The 18,696-nt window shown below is 38.2% G+C and overlaps 1 protein-coding gene across 3 annotated transcripts in view; it reads right to left on the bottom strand.

Annotated features, from left to right (window-relative positions):
• The window catches only part of SH2B3 (SH2B adaptor protein 3), a 604,759-nt gene that overhangs the window by 144,464 nt on the left and 441,599 nt on the right, over positions 1–18,696 (bottom strand). For all 3 annotated transcript variants that reach the window (XM_053701713.1, XM_053701712.1, XM_053701714.1), the window contains one exon: positions 9,112–9,200. In XM_053701713.1, coding sequence (XP_053557688.1) covers positions 9,112–9,200 — 89 coding nt within the window. The remainder of the gene's footprint in view (positions 1–9,111; positions 9,201–18,696) is intronic.

Raw genomic sequence — 18,696 nt, 5'->3', positions numbered from 1 at the left:
TGTTTCAATCAATGCAACAATAACAAAAAGTAGGATGCACTGGATACAGATGAAGTTTCAGATAGCTTTATTCGAAGAAACATTAAAAGCTCATCATTGCAATAATGACAATGCGAATCCCTAGATACATGAGTGGTATGTGTTCCACCCCAAGGACTGCTTGCTGACGCGTTTCGGCTCCAAGGGCCGTAATCGTAGCTGCAGTCACTTGTTCCAAATGAGGTTAAATACCCATTGGAACCAGTTAATAGGTTAAAAACAAAGAACCTCCTTTTACCGGGGCGGAACAATACCACACCTCTTATATTCAATAGTATGTGAACTATTAACTCAATTTAAGCTCAAACAATTGAAATGGTTCTTTAAGTTCATTCTACTGAAGTTTCAACTTTACAACATATGTAAATTATATATGTTATATCAAAGCCTGATTTTAAAAATGAGTCGATACAGAAAAACAAGGCAATAGATACAATAACAGATATGTGATTATATACTATGACAGAGTATTTTTGTACGAATTAATGTGAAAACATATATAGGTACATTTTTCTCTTAAATATTACATATCTAAATTTGCTTCTATATACAGTGGAGGAAACAGAAATTATTTGTATTACAATTTTTGTTATAAATAGTATACTCTTTCATTACTTCAAGTTTTCACATTGTACACTGAAATGCAATTTTATTTTATTGGCTCTATTTTATAGATTATAGAGAGATCATGAGAATACAATACTCTATCTGAGGACACACTAAATCTTTCAAACCAGAACAAAGTGCTGAGTGAGCTCAACTATATTTAAATGTACTTCTTGTAGCGCCTCTAAAGATGATTTTATCCTGTGAGACGAGTTAAAAATCTGTTATTTAGCTAACTCTCTTCAATCATCATAACTTAATTTTATTATATTTTATTACATTCTATTTTGTTATGTTGGATTTATTAGTACAAGTAAATAATTTCAGATACACTAACCCACATACTCACTTCCTTATTCCCAAAAAATTATTAGATCAAATTCTGAGTTTAATCCAAGGGGGACCCTGGTCTTCAGTTTATGTATCCAAAAGGCTTCCCTTTTAGATAGAAGTTTGTCTCTATCTCCCCCTCTGGATTTGCATTTGACCAGTTCTATAATGGTCCATTTAAAAGTGTGTACACTACTATTGTGTTCCAATTTAAAGTGCTGTACTAACGGTGTGGTAAGTTTGCCTGCCTTTATATTAGTAAGGTGTTCCCTTATCCTCTCTCTGGTCTCCCTTGTAGTGAGCCCTGTATATTGAATATTACATGTTGTGCAGGTGATCAAGTATATTACATAACAAGACCTACAATTTAAACATGAGAGATGATTAAATCTTTCACCTGTAACTGTACTGGAAAATCCATCCCCCTGTTGTAAGTGGGCACAGGCTGTACAAGGTGTATAACTGCACTTATAAGTGCCTTTAAATCTGAGCCATGATGAAGTGGTGGCAATTGGTTGTTCTGAACTCAATTGTGTTGGAGCAACTATATTTCCTATGCTTTTCCCTTTTTTGTCTGCTTTTAACATAGGAAAGTGTTTCCTCAAAATGCCACAAATTAAATGGTATTGTTGACTGTACTGTGTTATAAATGATACACCTTCAAATTTGACATTGTTCTTTTTCTTCTCTTTTAAAAGCTCTTTCCTATCCATTGCTGCAACATTATCTTTGATGGCCACAATCTCATTTCTTCTGTAACCTCTTTTTAGAAATCTCTCCTCCATGTCAAGAGTCTGTTTCTCAAATTCCTCATCTAGAGTACAATTTCTTTTAATCCTAATGAACTGCCCCTTTAGGACAGATCTAAATACTCTTCTCGGATGACTGCTCTTGGCATGGAGGAGAGTATTACCTGCTATGGGTTTTCTGTATATTTTTGCGACCACTTCATTTTTGTCAGTACCTGACAGATTTACATCCAAAAAGTTGATATTATCTCTATTGAACTCATATGTGAATCTAATACCAACATCATTATGATTCAACATATCCACAAATTCAATAGCTTCTGTTTCACTGCCTTTCCAGATGACCAGAAGGTCATCTATGTACCTTCTGTAGTGAACTATCTTCTCTTTCCAGTGTCCATCACATGCATAGATGTGTGACAGCTCCCACCAACCCATAAACAGGTTGGCATAGGAGGGGGCAAACTTTGCCCCCATGGCTGTCCCACATCTCTGCAGGTAATGGACACCTTCAAATACAAACATGTTATGAGTTAAGAGATATTGTGTGACTCGTAGTATATAAGAGCGAAAGCTCTGATCTATCGTTGTATACCTTTCCAAACAAAAACTTAACGCTTCCAAACCTTTGCTGTGGGGGATGGAAGAGTACAGTGATGTGACATCTATTGTGAGCCACCCATAGTTACTCTGCCAATGTATTTCCTCCATCTCCATCAGCAACTGCTTGGTATCACGAAGGTAACTCGGCAGTTCCTTAACAATTGGTTGCAAAATTCCGTCCAACCATTCCGACAATGGCTCTGTGATAGAACCAATCCCACTAATGATTGGACGGCCTTTTACTTCCAATAAGGATTTATGCACCTTAGGTAAAAAATTGAATATTGGGACTATCGGGTTATCAACCGTGAGATATAAACTAGTCTGTTCATCAATGTACCCTTCTTCATGTCCCTCATCTATCAGATGACTCAACTCATATTTAAAACGAGAAGTAGGATTAAAGTCTAGGACCTGATATTGTGAGGTATCATTTAGTTGTCGTAATGATTCTCTGACAAAAAATGTTCTGTCCATTACCACAACTGATCCCCCTTCATCCGCTAAGTGGATAACCAATGCTTTATTGTCTTGTAGACCTTTCAAAGCAACAGATTCTGACTGAGATAGATTAGAATATTTCTTTCCTTCAACTGTATATGCTAGCCTTGTTAAGTCTGATTCCACTCATTTTTGAAATTTCTCTAGGATATTACCCCCTACATTGAATAGGGTAGAACCTGGAGACACCAGATAAAGAGGGACCTTTGCTCCTAATATTGAGATCTTGATCATTGATCCCCACTGTTCCCTTGCTAAGTAGTGTCTCCAGAGACTGTAGATCACTCTGTTCCTGAAAATTTAAGGGCTCATTAGTACTGACAGGCTGAATTTCATCAGCAATATATTCTCCACTATCCATTGGCAATGTTTCATTGAAGTATTTCTTTAGCGTGAGATTTCTGATAAGTTTGTTCACATCTACCAGTGTTTGGAAAAGGTTGAAATTTTCAGCTGGAACAAAACTCAATCCATAGCTGAGGAATTTGAGAAACAGGCTCTTGACATGGAGGAGAGATTTCTAAAAAGAGGTTACAGAAGAAAGGAGATTGTGGCCATCAAAGATAATGTTGCAGCAATGGATAGGAAAGAGCTTTTAAAAGAGAAGAAAAAGAACAATGTCAAATTTGAAGGTGTATCATTTATAACACAGTACAGTCAACAATACCATTTAATTTGTGGCATTTTGAGGAAACACTTACCTATGTTAAAAGCAGACAACAGTCTGGCTAATATAATCCCCAAAGGTTGTAGGTATGCATTCAAAAAAGGGAAAAGCATAGGAAATATAGTTGCTCCAACACAATTGAGTTCAGAACAACCAATTGCCACCACTTCATCATGGCTCAGATTTAAAGGCACTTATAAGACCAGTTATACACCTTGTACAGCCTGTGCCCACTTACAACAGGGGGATGGATTTTCCAGTACAGTTACAGGTGAAATATTTAATCATCTCTCATGTTTAAATTGTAGGTCTTGTTATGTAATATACTTGATCACCTGCACAACATGTAATATTCAATATACAGGGCTCACTACAAGGGAGACCAGAGAGAGGATAAGGGAACACCTTACTAATATAAAGACAGGCAAACTTACCACACCGTTAGTACAGCACTTTAAATTGGAACACAATAGTAGTGTACACACTTTTAAATGGACCATTATAGAACTGGTCAAATGCAAATCCAGAGGGGGAGATAGAGACAAACTTCTATCTAAAAGGGAAGCCTTTTGGATACATAAACTGAAGACCAGGGTCTCCCTTGGATTAAACTCAGAATTTGATCTAATAAATTTTTGGGAATAAGGAAGTGAGTATGTGGGTTAGTGTATCTGAAATTATTTACTTGTACTAATAAATCCAACATAACAAAATAGAATGTAATAAAATATAATAAAATTAAGTTATGATGATTGAAGAGAGTTAGCTAAATAACAGATTTTTAACTCGTCTCACAGGATAAAATCATCTTTAGAGGCGCTACAAGAAGTACATTTAAATATAGTTGAGCTCACTCAGCACTTTGTTCTGGTTTGAAAGATTTAGTGTGTCCTCAGATAGAGTATTGTATTCTCATGATCTCTCTATAATCTATAAAATAGAGCCAATAAAATAAAATTGCATTTCAGTGTACAATGTGAAAACTTGAAGTAATGAAAGAGTATACTATTTATAACAAAAATTGTAATACAAATAATTTCTGTTTCCTCCACTGTATATAGAAGCAAATTTAGATATGTAATAGTATATAATCACATATCTGTTATTGTATCTATTGCCTTGTTTTTCTGTATCGACTCATTTTTAAAATCAGGCTTTGATATAACATATATAATTTACATATGTTGTAAAGTTGAAACTTCAGTAGAATGAACTTAAAGAACCATTTCAATTGTTTGAGCTTAAATTGAGTTAATAGTTCACATACTATTGAAGGGTTAATCTTGAATATAAGAGGTGTGGTATTGTTCCGCCCCGGGTAAAAGGAGGTTCTTTGTTTTTAACCTATTAACTGGTTCCAATGGGTATTTAACCTCATTTGGAACAAGTGACTGCAGCTACGATTACGGCCCTTGGAGCCAAAACGCGTCAGCAAGCAGTCCTTGGGGTGGAACACATACCACTCATGTATCTAGGGATTCGCATTGTCATTATTGCAATGATGAGCTTTTAATGTTTCTTCGAATAAAGCTATCTGAAACTTCATCTGTATCCAGTGCATCCTACTTTTTGTTATTGTTACATTCATCAACAGTGCCAAGAGTACCAGGACAAGACTCCAAAAGTTACTAGTCCAGAAAAACGGAATGAAAAGCTCAACTCCAGCCTCTAGGACCCCCGGACCCATACGATCCAGCATCAAGTGCCCATCCAGAAGACTAAGACAGGTCCTGCCTGTCCTTCGGTATAGATGGACCCGCTCTGCCTGGACTAGAATAATTAGAGAAAGCTCCTTCTCTATATTAGAAGGGAAGAACAGACTGAACTAATAGAAGAACAGACTGAACTAATACCTACAACAGGCCCTGCCCGTCATCAAGGGTACGAACCAAGGTATGGTTCAAGGTCAAGAGATCCCCAGGCCATCAGAAAAAAACCTAAACAAAAACTTAAGTTCCAGCAGTGCTAGAACCTGAAAATAAACCAATAAAGAAACAAGCTCTGAGGCTTTCATATCTATAAAATCGAGGGGAAAATCACCCCGACCAGAGATCCAGAAGCTTCTATCGGAAGACATCCATTTCGACCATTAAAGTCGATATAACCAGGAACAATCCAAGTGACGAAACTCCAAAAGAGAGTTTCCACAAGAACCCGAGCTCTTAAAACAAAAACTATCCGAAACGGATTAGAAATGAAAACGGTTAAACGCACCAAAATGACTTCAAAAGGGTGTGCACAATGAACAGGTCCTGCCTGTGTAGAACACAAACCCCCCATAGAGCTCGGGACTGGAATTCTATAACAATATACATAGAGACGATAAAGAAGAGGAGCCCCCCTTCCACTTGTCTAATCAAATTTTTTTTTGAGAACTGAGATCCACCTGACGGATCAGGACTGGGGACCTCTAACATCACCAAAATCTCTCTCAGAAATAAACGCAGGCGTGCCACTCTAAGTCTAAATGCCAAATCCTCCTCAGTCTGAGGAATCAAATCAGGCGATTTCGACCCCAGAGGTTCTACCTCTGAAGCCTCAGAGGGAACCGCACCCCCAGATGACAGATCTGGCACAATCGTCATTTTACACAACGGACCATGTGTAGGAGAGCACAGAGACCTCTTCCTGCCCGTAGGAGGAAGTGGCAAACTCGCTAAAGCCATAGAGATGGTCATGTGAAAACGTGCAGTAACCTCCAGTGGGAAAAAAGTCTCCCTCAGACAAAGGAGTAATGGCACTTAGGGGAACTGCATGTGTAGGATAAGATTCTAGGGAACGCACCTCACGGCACGAGGAATCCTCAGAGGTAGACAGGACGGCTCAGCGGTCTCTAACCTCTCAACATTGTTTGAAGAGAACACCTTATTGCAGCATACGGAACATAATTGAGCAGGCTGGTCAACCCGATCCTCCTCACAACATACGCAGGTATCAAAATCTGTATCAGAGGAATCCTCTAGGACAGGGTTCTTCAAACCAAGGGTCGGGGCCCATTACTGGGTCGCAGCACCATATTTACTGGGTCGCGACGAGTGTGTTTTGTAGGAGAGTGTGTGTGGTGTGTGTGTGTGTTATATGAAAGTGTGTGATGGTATAGGTGTGTTTGAGAGTGTATGTTGTGTGTGTAGTGTATGAGAGTGTGTGTGGTATATGTGTGTTGTTTGAGAGTGTATGTGGTGTGTGTTATGTATGAGTGTTTGTGTAGTGTATGAGAGTGTGTGTGTGATTTGTATAATAGTGTGTGTTATCACCTTTTACAAGACATTTAAGTTTGACTACAATTAGTTATAAGGTATGCACACATTTTAGTAAAAAAAAAAAAAGCATAAAAATAGAGCCCTAAAGGTATGTGGCATTATTGCACTGGGTCTTGAGAAAAAAAGTTAGGATATCCGAAACCTCCATAATTCTAAATAAGAGCTTTGGATAATAAACAACTGGCACCTTAAAACCCCCAATGGCTGGGGCCCTCACCACCTCCTATGACCCAGACAGGTAGAGAGATTAACTCTTCTCCGCAGTCACTAGGGCAGGAATCGGAAATGGGAAAACAAGACGTGACTACTCCCAGTCACATGGTGCCTCGTGCAGGACAACCCCTGCTAAGGAAAAGCATGCCAGCTTAATAAAACTGCGCAACTTTATAACCTGTATGTTCCATATCAACCTAAGAGCTTAAAATGTATCCTTACACATATGCCTCTATCTGGAATTGAGTGAAGAAAGCAAGCAGTGAAACCCGTCAATGCTGATTGCTTATAGGAGCTGTTAATTTGAGTCTGGATGGTTTGGCAGAAAGACTCTCGCTGCATCTCCAGACTTTAACTTTCATCAATGATCTCACTGAGAGGCTGACAAGACTACTTAAAACTCCAGTTCCATCCTGAAGGGCAGGTACCCCTCCTAAGGAACTACTCCAAAAAAAACTTCTGACACTTCTCTGCCAACCTCCTGTGACGAAAGGCAAAGAATGACTGGGGAATGAGGAAAGAAGGATGAGGTATTTAAGCCTTTGGCTGGGGAGTCCCTGCCTCCTTCTGGTGGCCAGGTTCTGTATTCCCACAAGTAATAAATGCAACTGTGGACTCTCCCTGTATTTAGAAGGAAATCTATCTTTCCTCTATAGATATCTCTCCCTCTTTACTCAACCAGATTACCCACTGTCTCTCTGCAATATCCTCTTGGATGTCCTCAAGTTATCTCCAAGTAAATCTGTCTAAAACTGAACTGATTTTTATTCCCTCCCTCTTCAAGACATCCAACACCTGACATTTCTCTGACAGTTGGAGACTCTATTCTCAAAACCTCACCCCAGGTCCGCTGTCTTGGGGTCACACTTGACTGACTCTGAACTTACTATCACTCCACATATACAAGCTCTAGCAAAATCCTGCCAGAAACACCTACGCAATCTCTCTATAATTCGCCCCTTCCTTACTTAAGAAACTACAAAAATAATAATTTGTCATGCATTGACTACTGCAATCTACTAATAAATAGCCTTCCCAAACACCGCCTCTCCCCCCTCCCATCTATTATAAATGCTTCAGCTACACTCATCCACCTAAGTTGCTGATATACATCAGCTGCTCCGCTCAGTCAATCTCTACACTGGCTATCCATACACTTTAGAATACAATTCAAAGTATTAACCCTAACCTATAAAGCACTCAACAACCTCGCTCCCAACTATATTTCCTCTCTCATATCCAAATACTCCTCGACATGTCCTCTTCAATCAACCTCTGACCTATGTCTCTCCACTCCTATTATCTCTATGTCCTTCTCTCGCCTCCAAGACTTCTCAGGCGTTGCTCCGGTCCTCTAGAACTCTCTACTCGTCTCAATCAGACTGTCTCCAACCTTGTATAGCTTCAGACACTCTTTGAAAACCCAGTTATTCAGAGAGGCTTACCATCTCTTCCCTGCTTTTCATCCTAACCAAAATAAATCTTAAAAAGCCTCGACTAATTGCTGTTACTACAATCCATGTGACAAGCTACTCTAAACCTTATGTCTGTGCACCCTCAACCTGTAGACTGAAAGCTCTTCAGGGCAGGGCCCTCTTCCTCCTGTATAGTCTGCTACGTTTTTGTATCTTGTCACAAACCCTTGCCATTTTATATCTCTATCTCTGTACCCAGCGCTACAAAATTTTGCAAAATAAATCATAATAACTTTTTTAACGTTTATTAATACCACAAAGTATAATCCAAATCATTAAATATATAAAACATTCCAATCAACTGAAAATGAATACTGGTCTAAATATACTACAAATAGAGGCTTATTCTCAAACAGAAAAAAATCTTTAACAGATCTTATTCTAGGAAGTATCTTCACTAAAATGTGGAGGTTTCTAATGCTTGGCCTCTTTACAACATATTGTGAGAGCAGAAGAGTTACGCATTTTTGGAAATTTAGGCCCAGTTCTAAAATGTAAAATGTCAACATCAGCTGATAAAAACAGATTTTCAAACATATAATGTAGCTATGTCACTATTGTTGCCTTTCATAAACACAGCCTGTGTCTGCTCATTTCTGAAGCCCTGGTTTTGTGGTGTTTATACTCCCACCATTTACAGTGGGAGCAGCACATAATAAATTGCCTACCCGCGGTTAATGCATGCTTTGATTTCCGATGTCCACGAATTCAGCTGCTGGTCATCCCCCACTTCAAAAATAACTTCAGTTGTGTTAACCTAAAAAAAGTATAGAGAAATACCATAGTTCATAAAATGTCCTATTTCTAGATGAAGAACACAAAAGGCACTTGAGAATAGCATTTTTCCACATCAAAAGAATTTTAACTATGAGAACTAATTTTGTCACGGTACTGTTATGTCTTTTTTTTTTTGCTTTAATGATTATACTTAATGCCAACTCATACAGTGTTCTCCCCAGGACCTTTTTAGCGGGTGCACCACCCGGCTGATTTTACCGATTGCCTGGTTAAATTTTTTTGCCAATATTAAGCTAAAATTAGCTAATATTAAAAATGTTGAATTTTTACTGCACAAATTATCATTAAATACATTTATGTTAAATTATGTGATTAATTTGTGCTTTGGATAGCTGAAAATTATAAAATATTAGAAAATATATCACTGCCTCCACCTGGCTACTTTATAATGCACCCAGCTGGCAAAATGTTCTGTGAAGAACACTGTCATATATCATTCACTTTTTAATAAGCAAATGCAATGTGCCATTATTGGTAGAACATTAACAAAAAGCTAAAAAAACAAAAAAAAAACCAATATTGAAAAACAAAATAAGCGTCAAACTGATAGATATCTTCAAATGAATACCTCATGCATGCCTGTGTTGAGGAAGGTGGGCATTGTCCAAAGGATTTATAAACATAGATTTTGACTGCAGATAAGAATGATAGGCCCATCAAGTCCTCCCTTTTTTCCTTTAACATGTAAGCTTAAAGGGACATTCCGGTCAAAATTTAAATGCATATAGATTGATTAAATTTTTGAATAGAAACATATTTACAATATAGATGTATTGGCAAAAATGCTTCTAGAAAAAAAAGTTATCACTGTTTTAGAATGTTTTCTACATGCATGCTTGTGAAGAAAGTTTAAATATCCTCAGTGCACCAGCATTTTAAATAGCCAGTGGGGGCTTGTATCCTGTCAGCAATTATGTAAATGAGTCGTTACCAGAATAAGTACCCTAGGCTCTCTGAGCAAGTGCTGTGTCAAAAATGCTGGAGCACAGAGCATACTTAAAGGGACAGTCTAGGCCAAAATAAACTTTCATGATTCAGATAGAGCATGTAATTTTAAACAATTTTCCAATTTACTTTTATCACCAATTCTGCTTTGTTTTCTTGGTATTCTTAGTTGAAAGCTTAACCTAGGAGGTTCATATGCTAATTTCTTAGACCTTGAAGCCCACCTCTTTCAGATTGCATTTTAACAGTTTTTCACCACTAGAGGGTGTTAGTTCACGTATTTCATATAGTTAACACTGTGCTCGTGCACGAGAAGTTATCTGGGAGCAGGCACTGATTGGCTAGACTGCAAGTCTGTCAAAAGAACTGAAATAAAGGGGCAGTTTGCAGAGGCTTAGATACAAGATAATCACAGAGGTTAAAAGTATATTATTATAACTGTGTTAAACTGGGAAATGGGTAATAAAGGGATTAGCTATCTTTTAAAACAATAAAAATTCTGGTGTAGACTGTCCCTTTAAAGGGACACTGAACCCACATTTTTTCTTTCATGATTCAGATAGAGCATGCTATTTTAAGTAACTTTCTAATTTACTCCTATTATCAATTTTTCTTCGTTCTCTTGCTATCTTTGTTTGAAAAAGAAGGCATCTAAGCTAAGGAGCCAGCCAATTTTTGGTTCAGTACTCTGAACAGCACTTGTTTATGGGTGGGTGAATTTATCTACCAATAAGCAAGAACAACCCAGGTTGTTCACCTAAAATGGACTGGCATCTAAACTTACATTCTTGCTTTTCAAATAAAAATACCAAGCGAATGAAGAAAATGTTATAATAGGAGTAAATTAGAAAATTGCTTAAAATTGCATGCTCTATCTGAATCACGAAAGACATTTTTTTGGGTTCAGTGTCCCTTTAAGAACACTCTTGAAACAGCTTATTCTAGAAGCATTTTTCTTATATATGTATATTGCAAAAATGTTTATATTTAAAATTAAAATGCATCTGTGTGCATTCTAGTTTAGGCTGGAATGTCCCTTTAATTAGTTTTTGAGCTTACCCCAGGTATAAATCTGCAAATTACTCCTGAACTTCCTACCCTTCAACATTAGATCATGGCCCCTTGTTTCTGGCGTTGCTCTTTGTATTTGTGCAAAACACTTTTAGCTTCATTAATATACTTAAAGGGACAATGAACCCAAAAAAAAATCTTTCGTGATTCAGATAGAGCATGTAATTTTAAGCAACTTTCTAATTTACTCCTATTATCAATCTTCTTCATTCTCTTGCTATCTGTATTTTAAAAAGAAGGCATCTAAGCTAAGGAGTCAGTCAATTTTTGGTTCAGACTATGGACAGCTCTTGTTTATTGGTGGGTGAATTTATCCACCAATCAGCAAGAACAACCCAGGTTGTTCACCAAAAATGGGCCGGCATCTAAACTTACATTCTTGCTTTTCAAATAAAGATACCAAGAGAATGAAGAAAATTTGATAATAGGAGTACATTAGCATGCTATTTCTGAATCACAAAAGAAAGTTTTTGAGTTCTGTGTCCCTTTAAATTCATGATTCAGACAGAGCATACAATTTTAAACAATTTTCCAATTTACTTTTACGATCTAATTTGTTTAGTTCTCTTAGTATCCTTTGATGACAAGAATACCTAGGTAGGCTCAGGAGCTGGGCACAAGCTGCTAATTGGGGGCTACATATATATATATAGATATATTTTTATTGTCATTGGCTTACCGATGTGTTTAGCTAGCTCCCAGTAGTGCAGTGCTGCTCTTTCAGCACAGGATACCAAGACAATTAAGGGACAACCCCCCCCCACACTTGTTTCATGATTCACATAGAAATAAATTGGAAAGTTTTTTTTTACACTACTCTATCAAATCTACTTTTAACAATGTTATACATTTGCAAGAGCACCACATGGCAGCGTTGATTGGGAACAGGGAACTCCTTCTTTCTAAGCTCACCTCTTTTTAAGTGAGCACCTTTTAAGTTATAGCACTAAGAATTATACAAACCATTAACAAGATTTGAAGAACATTTGAGCTACCACCGATGCAAGCAAACATATTTTCATTGTTATTACTGTTTTCTGTATTTACTGTTCTCTGATCTGAATTTCATTATTACAACCTCATGCCTACTTTACAGACCGTCTCTCTCATTCATTCCTTACCCCTCTACACATGCACTTTTTATAGGTCCTTCTCTCCTTTCTTTAGGATTTACAATCACTTTAATCATTTGGCCTCTCACAGTGGACTAATTCACTCACAATGATGGCCATTCAACTGACCTAATCTTCAGCCACCAGTGCTCTGTTTCTACTGGCGACCCTTCTTACTCTCTGACCACTATGTCTTGAAATGCTGCATCGCTACACTGACTGCACACCCACCACCTAACCCTACAACTAGACTCCATAGAAATGTGTACACCATTAACTCAGAACTACACTCTCACCCTCTAATCCCCCTTCTCCCTGCAAACTCATCCATTTCCTGCCCTGAGGAATCTATCTCTCTGTATATTTCCATTCTGACCTTCTCCCTTGACAAAACAGCCCCTCCTTCCATATCTCAAACCCCATGGTACACACATCTGACATGCTACATGCAAAAATGAACCCGCACTGCAGAGCAGCACTGGAGGAGAACTCGCTCCTCTGGCGTTTTTACGTTGCACTCATACTCCTCCGCCCTAAACCTCTCCAAACAAAACTACTTTGCAACTATCATTTCATTTATGTCCTACAATCCTAAGCAAATGTTCTCCATTTTAATACCCTCATGTGCCCTCCCCTCTCCTCCCATTACCAACATTTTTAAATCAGCCTACCCAAAATCACAGAACATTTAATCCTGCTACAGAGTAGGAGGTTTTTGCTCTCCTTTCATCTTCCCACTTGCTTCTTGTCCCCTTGACCCTATTCCCTCACAAAAGGTACCTTACCTTTCCCCTACTCTTACACCCATCCTAACATACGTAAATATTCAACCACTACCTTAAATCTAGTTCATTTATATCTTCCCGTAAACATGCTTGAATTAAAACTATTCTTAAACGTTGCTCAATCCAGCATCCCCTTGCAACTATCGCCCAATCTCTTTTCTTTCCTTGTATCTAAACTTCTTGTGCAGATCGTCTATAAACGCTTATCACACTTTCTCTCATCTAACCCTTTGCAATCGCTCGCAAAACTCTACCGAAACTGCCATCACCAAGGTGACAAATGGCCTGCTTACTGCTAAGTCTAAAGGTCACTACACCATGCTGATCCTTTTAGACATCTCTTCAGCCATTGACACTGTTGGCATCCACTGCTGATCTAATCCTTTAATCCTTGTGTTTTTGTGACTCAACTCTACAGTGGCTCTTTTCCTACCTTTCTAACCATACCATCAGTGCCTAGCTAATATCTCATTCTGGATGGCTTCTCACTACCTAAAGCTGAACCTCTCCAAAACCAAACTCCTATTTTCTCCCTCTAAAAATCTCATTACCCAAATCTCACTGTGGACAACTCTGTCATCACCTCTACCCCTCAGGCCGGCTGCCTTAGGGTCGCAAGACAGTTATTAGATAGACAGTGTTAACCCCTTAAGGACCGGGCATTTCAGACAAAAACTTCCCCAAAAGACCAGAGCATTTTTACGATCACTGCATTTAAACAGAAATAGAGCCTTTTTTATATTTACCTATCAAAACTATATCTATATTTTTTTTTAGTAGACAACCCAAAGTATTGATCTAGGCCCATTTTGTTATATTTCATGCCACCATTTCACCGCCAAATGCGATCAAATAAAAAAAAATCTTTAACTTTTTCACAATTTTAGGTTTCTCAGTGAAATTATTTACAAACAGCTTGTGCAATAATGGCACAAATGGTTGTAAATGCTTCTCTGTTATCCCCTTTGTCCAGAAATAGCAGACATACATGGCTTTGGCATTGCTTTTTGGTTATTAGAAGGCAGCTAAATGCCGCTGCACACACTTGTATTATGCCCAGCAGTGAATACATTAGGTAGCTTGTAGGGTTAATTTTAGCTTTAGTGTAGAGATCAGCCTCCCACCTTACACATCCCACCCCCTGATCCCTCCCTGACCCCTCTCAAACAGCTCTCTTCCCTCCCCCACCGCCCAAAGGTCACCCCCATCTTAAGTACTGGTAGAAAGTCTGCCAGTACTAAAATAAAAGGCTGTTTTCTTTTTAAGCTTTTCTGCAGTGTATTATCCCCCCAAACTTCCTGATCCACCCAAACAGCTCTCTAAGCCTCCTCCTCTACCTTTTTCCACCATCTTAGGTACTGGCAGATTTCTGCCATTACCCAGTTTGCTAGAAAATAGGCAATTTAAATTAAAAAAAAACAACAACAAAAAACAACCTTTTTGTCTGTAGTGTAGCTGCCCCCCTCATTACCCTCCCCCTCCAAGATTCCTTTCTTTCAATGGATCCCACATAGGATCCCCCTCATTGCCCTTCTTTGCTCCTTCCCCCTCACTTCCCTGTGTAACTTGCACTCCCCCCCCCCCAACGTGCTGTGTGGCGTAGCGGTCCCACCCACTCCCGCCCTCCTCCAGCAATGGGCTGACCACCCGCCTCCCTCATTACACTCCCACCCACCAACGATCGGCACCACTGCTGTGCGATGCAGATAGGGCCACATAGTGGCCCTCTCTGCATCGATAACTCTGCAAATCTATTTCTCCAGTGCCCCACTCATGGGGCATGCAGAAATAGCACAATATCTCTATTCTGAGCGAGATCGCGGCATAGAGAGGGTATGACGCCGGTCGTTGAGGGGTTAATATGAGTGTTACTTTGTAATGTATTTTTGAAGTGTTTCGTGAAACTTATCTTGCGGAAAACTGTTAACTACAGCTCTTCAAGCGTGAAAATTGTTGCGTAAAAGGCGATTGCGTGCGAGCAATAACAATTTTTTAAGACTTGTAATAACTGCGCAATGGAAATTGATTGCGAAAAGACCACATCACGTGTGGAAAACTCATACAGCGCGACTTATAATCTTGTTTATGTTCCTTTAATACTTTCATTTTATTTGCAAGGTTTGTAGTTTCAGAGAAGCCCAGGGATACACCCATTTCAAAGCCATTCAAGTAGGCCTGCCTGTTCTCCTTTGCCACTACCCAAATGTAATTAAAGGTATAGGAAAGTCAAAATTAAATTTGACCGATTCAGATAGAGAGTGTAATTTTAAGACACTTTTAAATTCACTTCTATTTTCAAATGTGCTTCTTTCTCTTAGTTTCCCTTGTTAAAAAATAATATGTACATATCCTACACTAGTGAGAGCTAGCTGCTGATTGATGCCTGCACACATTTGTCTCTTGTGATTGGCTAACTTGATGTGTTCAGCTAGCTGCCAGCGTTGCAATACTGTTCCTTCAGCAAAAGATCAGACAATAAAGCAAATTTGATAATAGAAGTAAATTGGAAAGTTGTTTAAAATTGTATGTACTATCCAAAGCATTAAAATAACATTTTTGGGGTTTCCAGTCTGCATTGATCTTAGCAATCACTGTGTAGTATATAACTTTAATAGCTAACTGGAACATACTGATATATGTGATTCAATCTCCTTAGGAGGGGATAGAAAAATGTTTAGAAAAGTGAGACAATTAAATAATAAATATGATTTTCAATCAATTAATTTTAATAGAGGTGCCCATACTGTCCGTTAGGGCATTTTAGAACTGCATTACACTAAATAAGCTAAAACTACTGGATTTTAAAATAATCCTCAAACTCATAAAGAACAAAGCTATACAAACACTGAATAATGTTAATCATGTTTATTTTTACATATATGGGATTTTTTCAGTCATTATCAATGAGAAACTATACCATTACTTATGATGAAACATCTTCCAAATATTGTCAAGCACATCAAGTGATTAGTGTTTCACCTATGACAAGGGATACTTTAACAGCTTGCAAAAGCTCTAGGCCTTTCATTTTAACACTCATTTAAAGGGACAGTTCACTATATGTACCTTAACACAAATGCAAATGGGGTAGTTTATCTCTTATGAGAAGAATCCCATTAAAACAAGTAATTTGGGCTTCACAACCAAATACTAGCAGTGTGGCATTGTTGCTGGTTCATACAACACCTACTGATTGGTTTACTTTTTTAGGTTTAAATCATTTGACATCTTTAAGAATATGAAATAATTTATGGCACTAACATTCCATTTTAATAATGTTAGATTAGTAAAGCATGGGAAATGTGACAAATGTAGGGAATAATTTGTCTATGAGAGATGGCACACTGAGTGGGTCCAATGCACAGAGCAAAAATCCAAAGGGTTTCTTCTCTGACATTTTCCAGGTTCAGCTGCTGCTGTAATAAATGATAGTCCCCACTTAAAAAATAAAAGGATGCATTAATAAATCCTGAATTTGGGACATGATATTATCTCTTTAAGCTCACATTCTCAATGGATTTTCCAAAGAACACACCACATCACATCTGAGCTCTGTTTTTTCCATATTTGGACAGATCGTTGTCACTGTAAACAAAACTTTCAATGTTCTTTTGTTGAGAGAGTAAAAAAAAAAGAGAGTGTAAAGCATGAAATTGAAACCCATAGGCATAACATGTTTAGATTAAACAACATTATTTTTAAACCACCATGGTTTTCATTCATTAATACAACGAGGGGGTGGGGAGTCTAGGTGTATTACTAAAAATGTCTAGTCACTAGTAGTATAAATACAAATTATCATAACATAAAAAAAAAAAATGGAACTTCAAAAATGTTAAATTATCCTTAAAAACACATTTTCAGTTTAAATTTTTTTTTTTTTTTTTTTTTTTTTTTTTTAAGGTAAATCACTTAATTTCCCAAATAATAGCTGACATCTAAATAACGCCTGTACCATAGTGCGTGTACTACATATTTGCATATATATATATTTTTAATAATTAATAGATTGCTTAAAGCATATTGTTTATTCTCTTAAAGTGATGGTAAACTCTCCCCTTTTTAAAATCAGATCTGGAATGTAAGCGCTATTTTAGATGGATTTAATTCATTAGCTGTAATGAAGATGCAGTATAACATGCTTTTTAATATAGATATGAAATTCAAATACTGCATGCTCCTCCGCCCAATTCAAAAGTAAAATTTTCTGTGAGCTAACAGATTGAATTGTTGTCCAATCAGCGCTCTCCCCATATGGCACTTTTGTTGTAGCTAGAGCATTGATTGGAGAGTAATTCAATCATTTAGCTGACAGGAAAATTGACTTTTGAAGTGGGTGGTGTAACGTGGGGTATTTGTAACGTGGGGTATATCTATATTAATAACTAAGTTATAGTGCATCTTCATTGCACATGATGAATAAAACTCCATCTAAAATAGCGCTTACATTCCAGATCTCATTTTAAAAAGGGGAGAGTTTACCATCACTTTAAGGACTGCAATGTACCCAGTACGTTGATGGTCGTTAAGGGGTTGTTCGGTTGTAATAACGTGGGTCTTGCCAGGAGCGGCAAGACCATGCTATTAGACCCTCCCTCCTACATGCTTGTTAAAATAGCGGTCACCCATAGAAATGGGATTGTCACTGGTTATTAAGTGGTTAATATACATGAGAGACAAATGGTACAGTCCATGTTAAAGGGACATTGTAGCGCAAAAAAATATAAATTATGCTTACCTGATAATTTCCTTTTCTTCTGATGGAAAGAGTCCACAGCTGCATTCATTACTTTTGGGAAATAAGAACCTGGCCACCAGGAGGAGGCAAAGACACCCAAGCCAAAGGCTTAAATACTCCTCCTATTTCTATCATCCCCCAGTCATTCTGCCGAGGAACAAGGAAAAGTAGAAGAAATATCAGGGTGAAAGGTGCCAGAAGAATAAAATAAGGACGCCTCACATTAAATTACGGGTGGGGAGCTGTGGACTTTTTCCATCAGAAGAAAAGGAAATTATCAAGAAAGCATAATTTATGTTTTTCTTCTTATACGGAAAGAGTCCACAGCTGCATTCATTACTTTTGGGAAAACAATACCCAAGCTAAAGAGGACACTGAATGCCAAGACGGGAGGGTACAATAGGCGGCCCATACTGATCCTCTACCCCATAAAAAAAACCTGCTTCGTCCGAAGCTGAGACATTTTTTAAAGAGAAAGCCCCAAGGACACTGACTTGCAGCTAGTCCAGAAGCCAAACTAGAGACCGCAAAATGGACTTGACTGAGCCAACAGTACTCCAGGAGACACCGACGCCCAACAGACGGTCCCCCACCACTCACCCCACACTAATGAAGGGGACACCAGCCGAAAACCCCAAGGGGAAAAGGCAAAGGAGAACCGAGGAAACCAAAAGGTCCCCTAATCCATCAAACACCTCCAATAGTGAGTCCAGCTCACAAAGACCCAAATGGGCCCAAACAAGGAAAGGAGACCATGCCTATACCACGCAAAACCCGGGATGTTCTAGAAAAGGACCCCCTACA

The sequence above is a fragment of the Bombina bombina genome, chromosome 2 (genome assembly GCF_027579735.1).
Source record: "Bombina bombina isolate aBomBom1 chromosome 2, aBomBom1.pri, whole genome shotgun sequence".
Lineage (NCBI taxonomy): Eukaryota > Metazoa > Chordata > Amphibia > Anura > Bombinatoridae > Bombina > Bombina bombina.
Note: the sequence above shows the minus strand (reverse complement) of the source record. Positions and strands in the feature narration are given on the sequence as shown.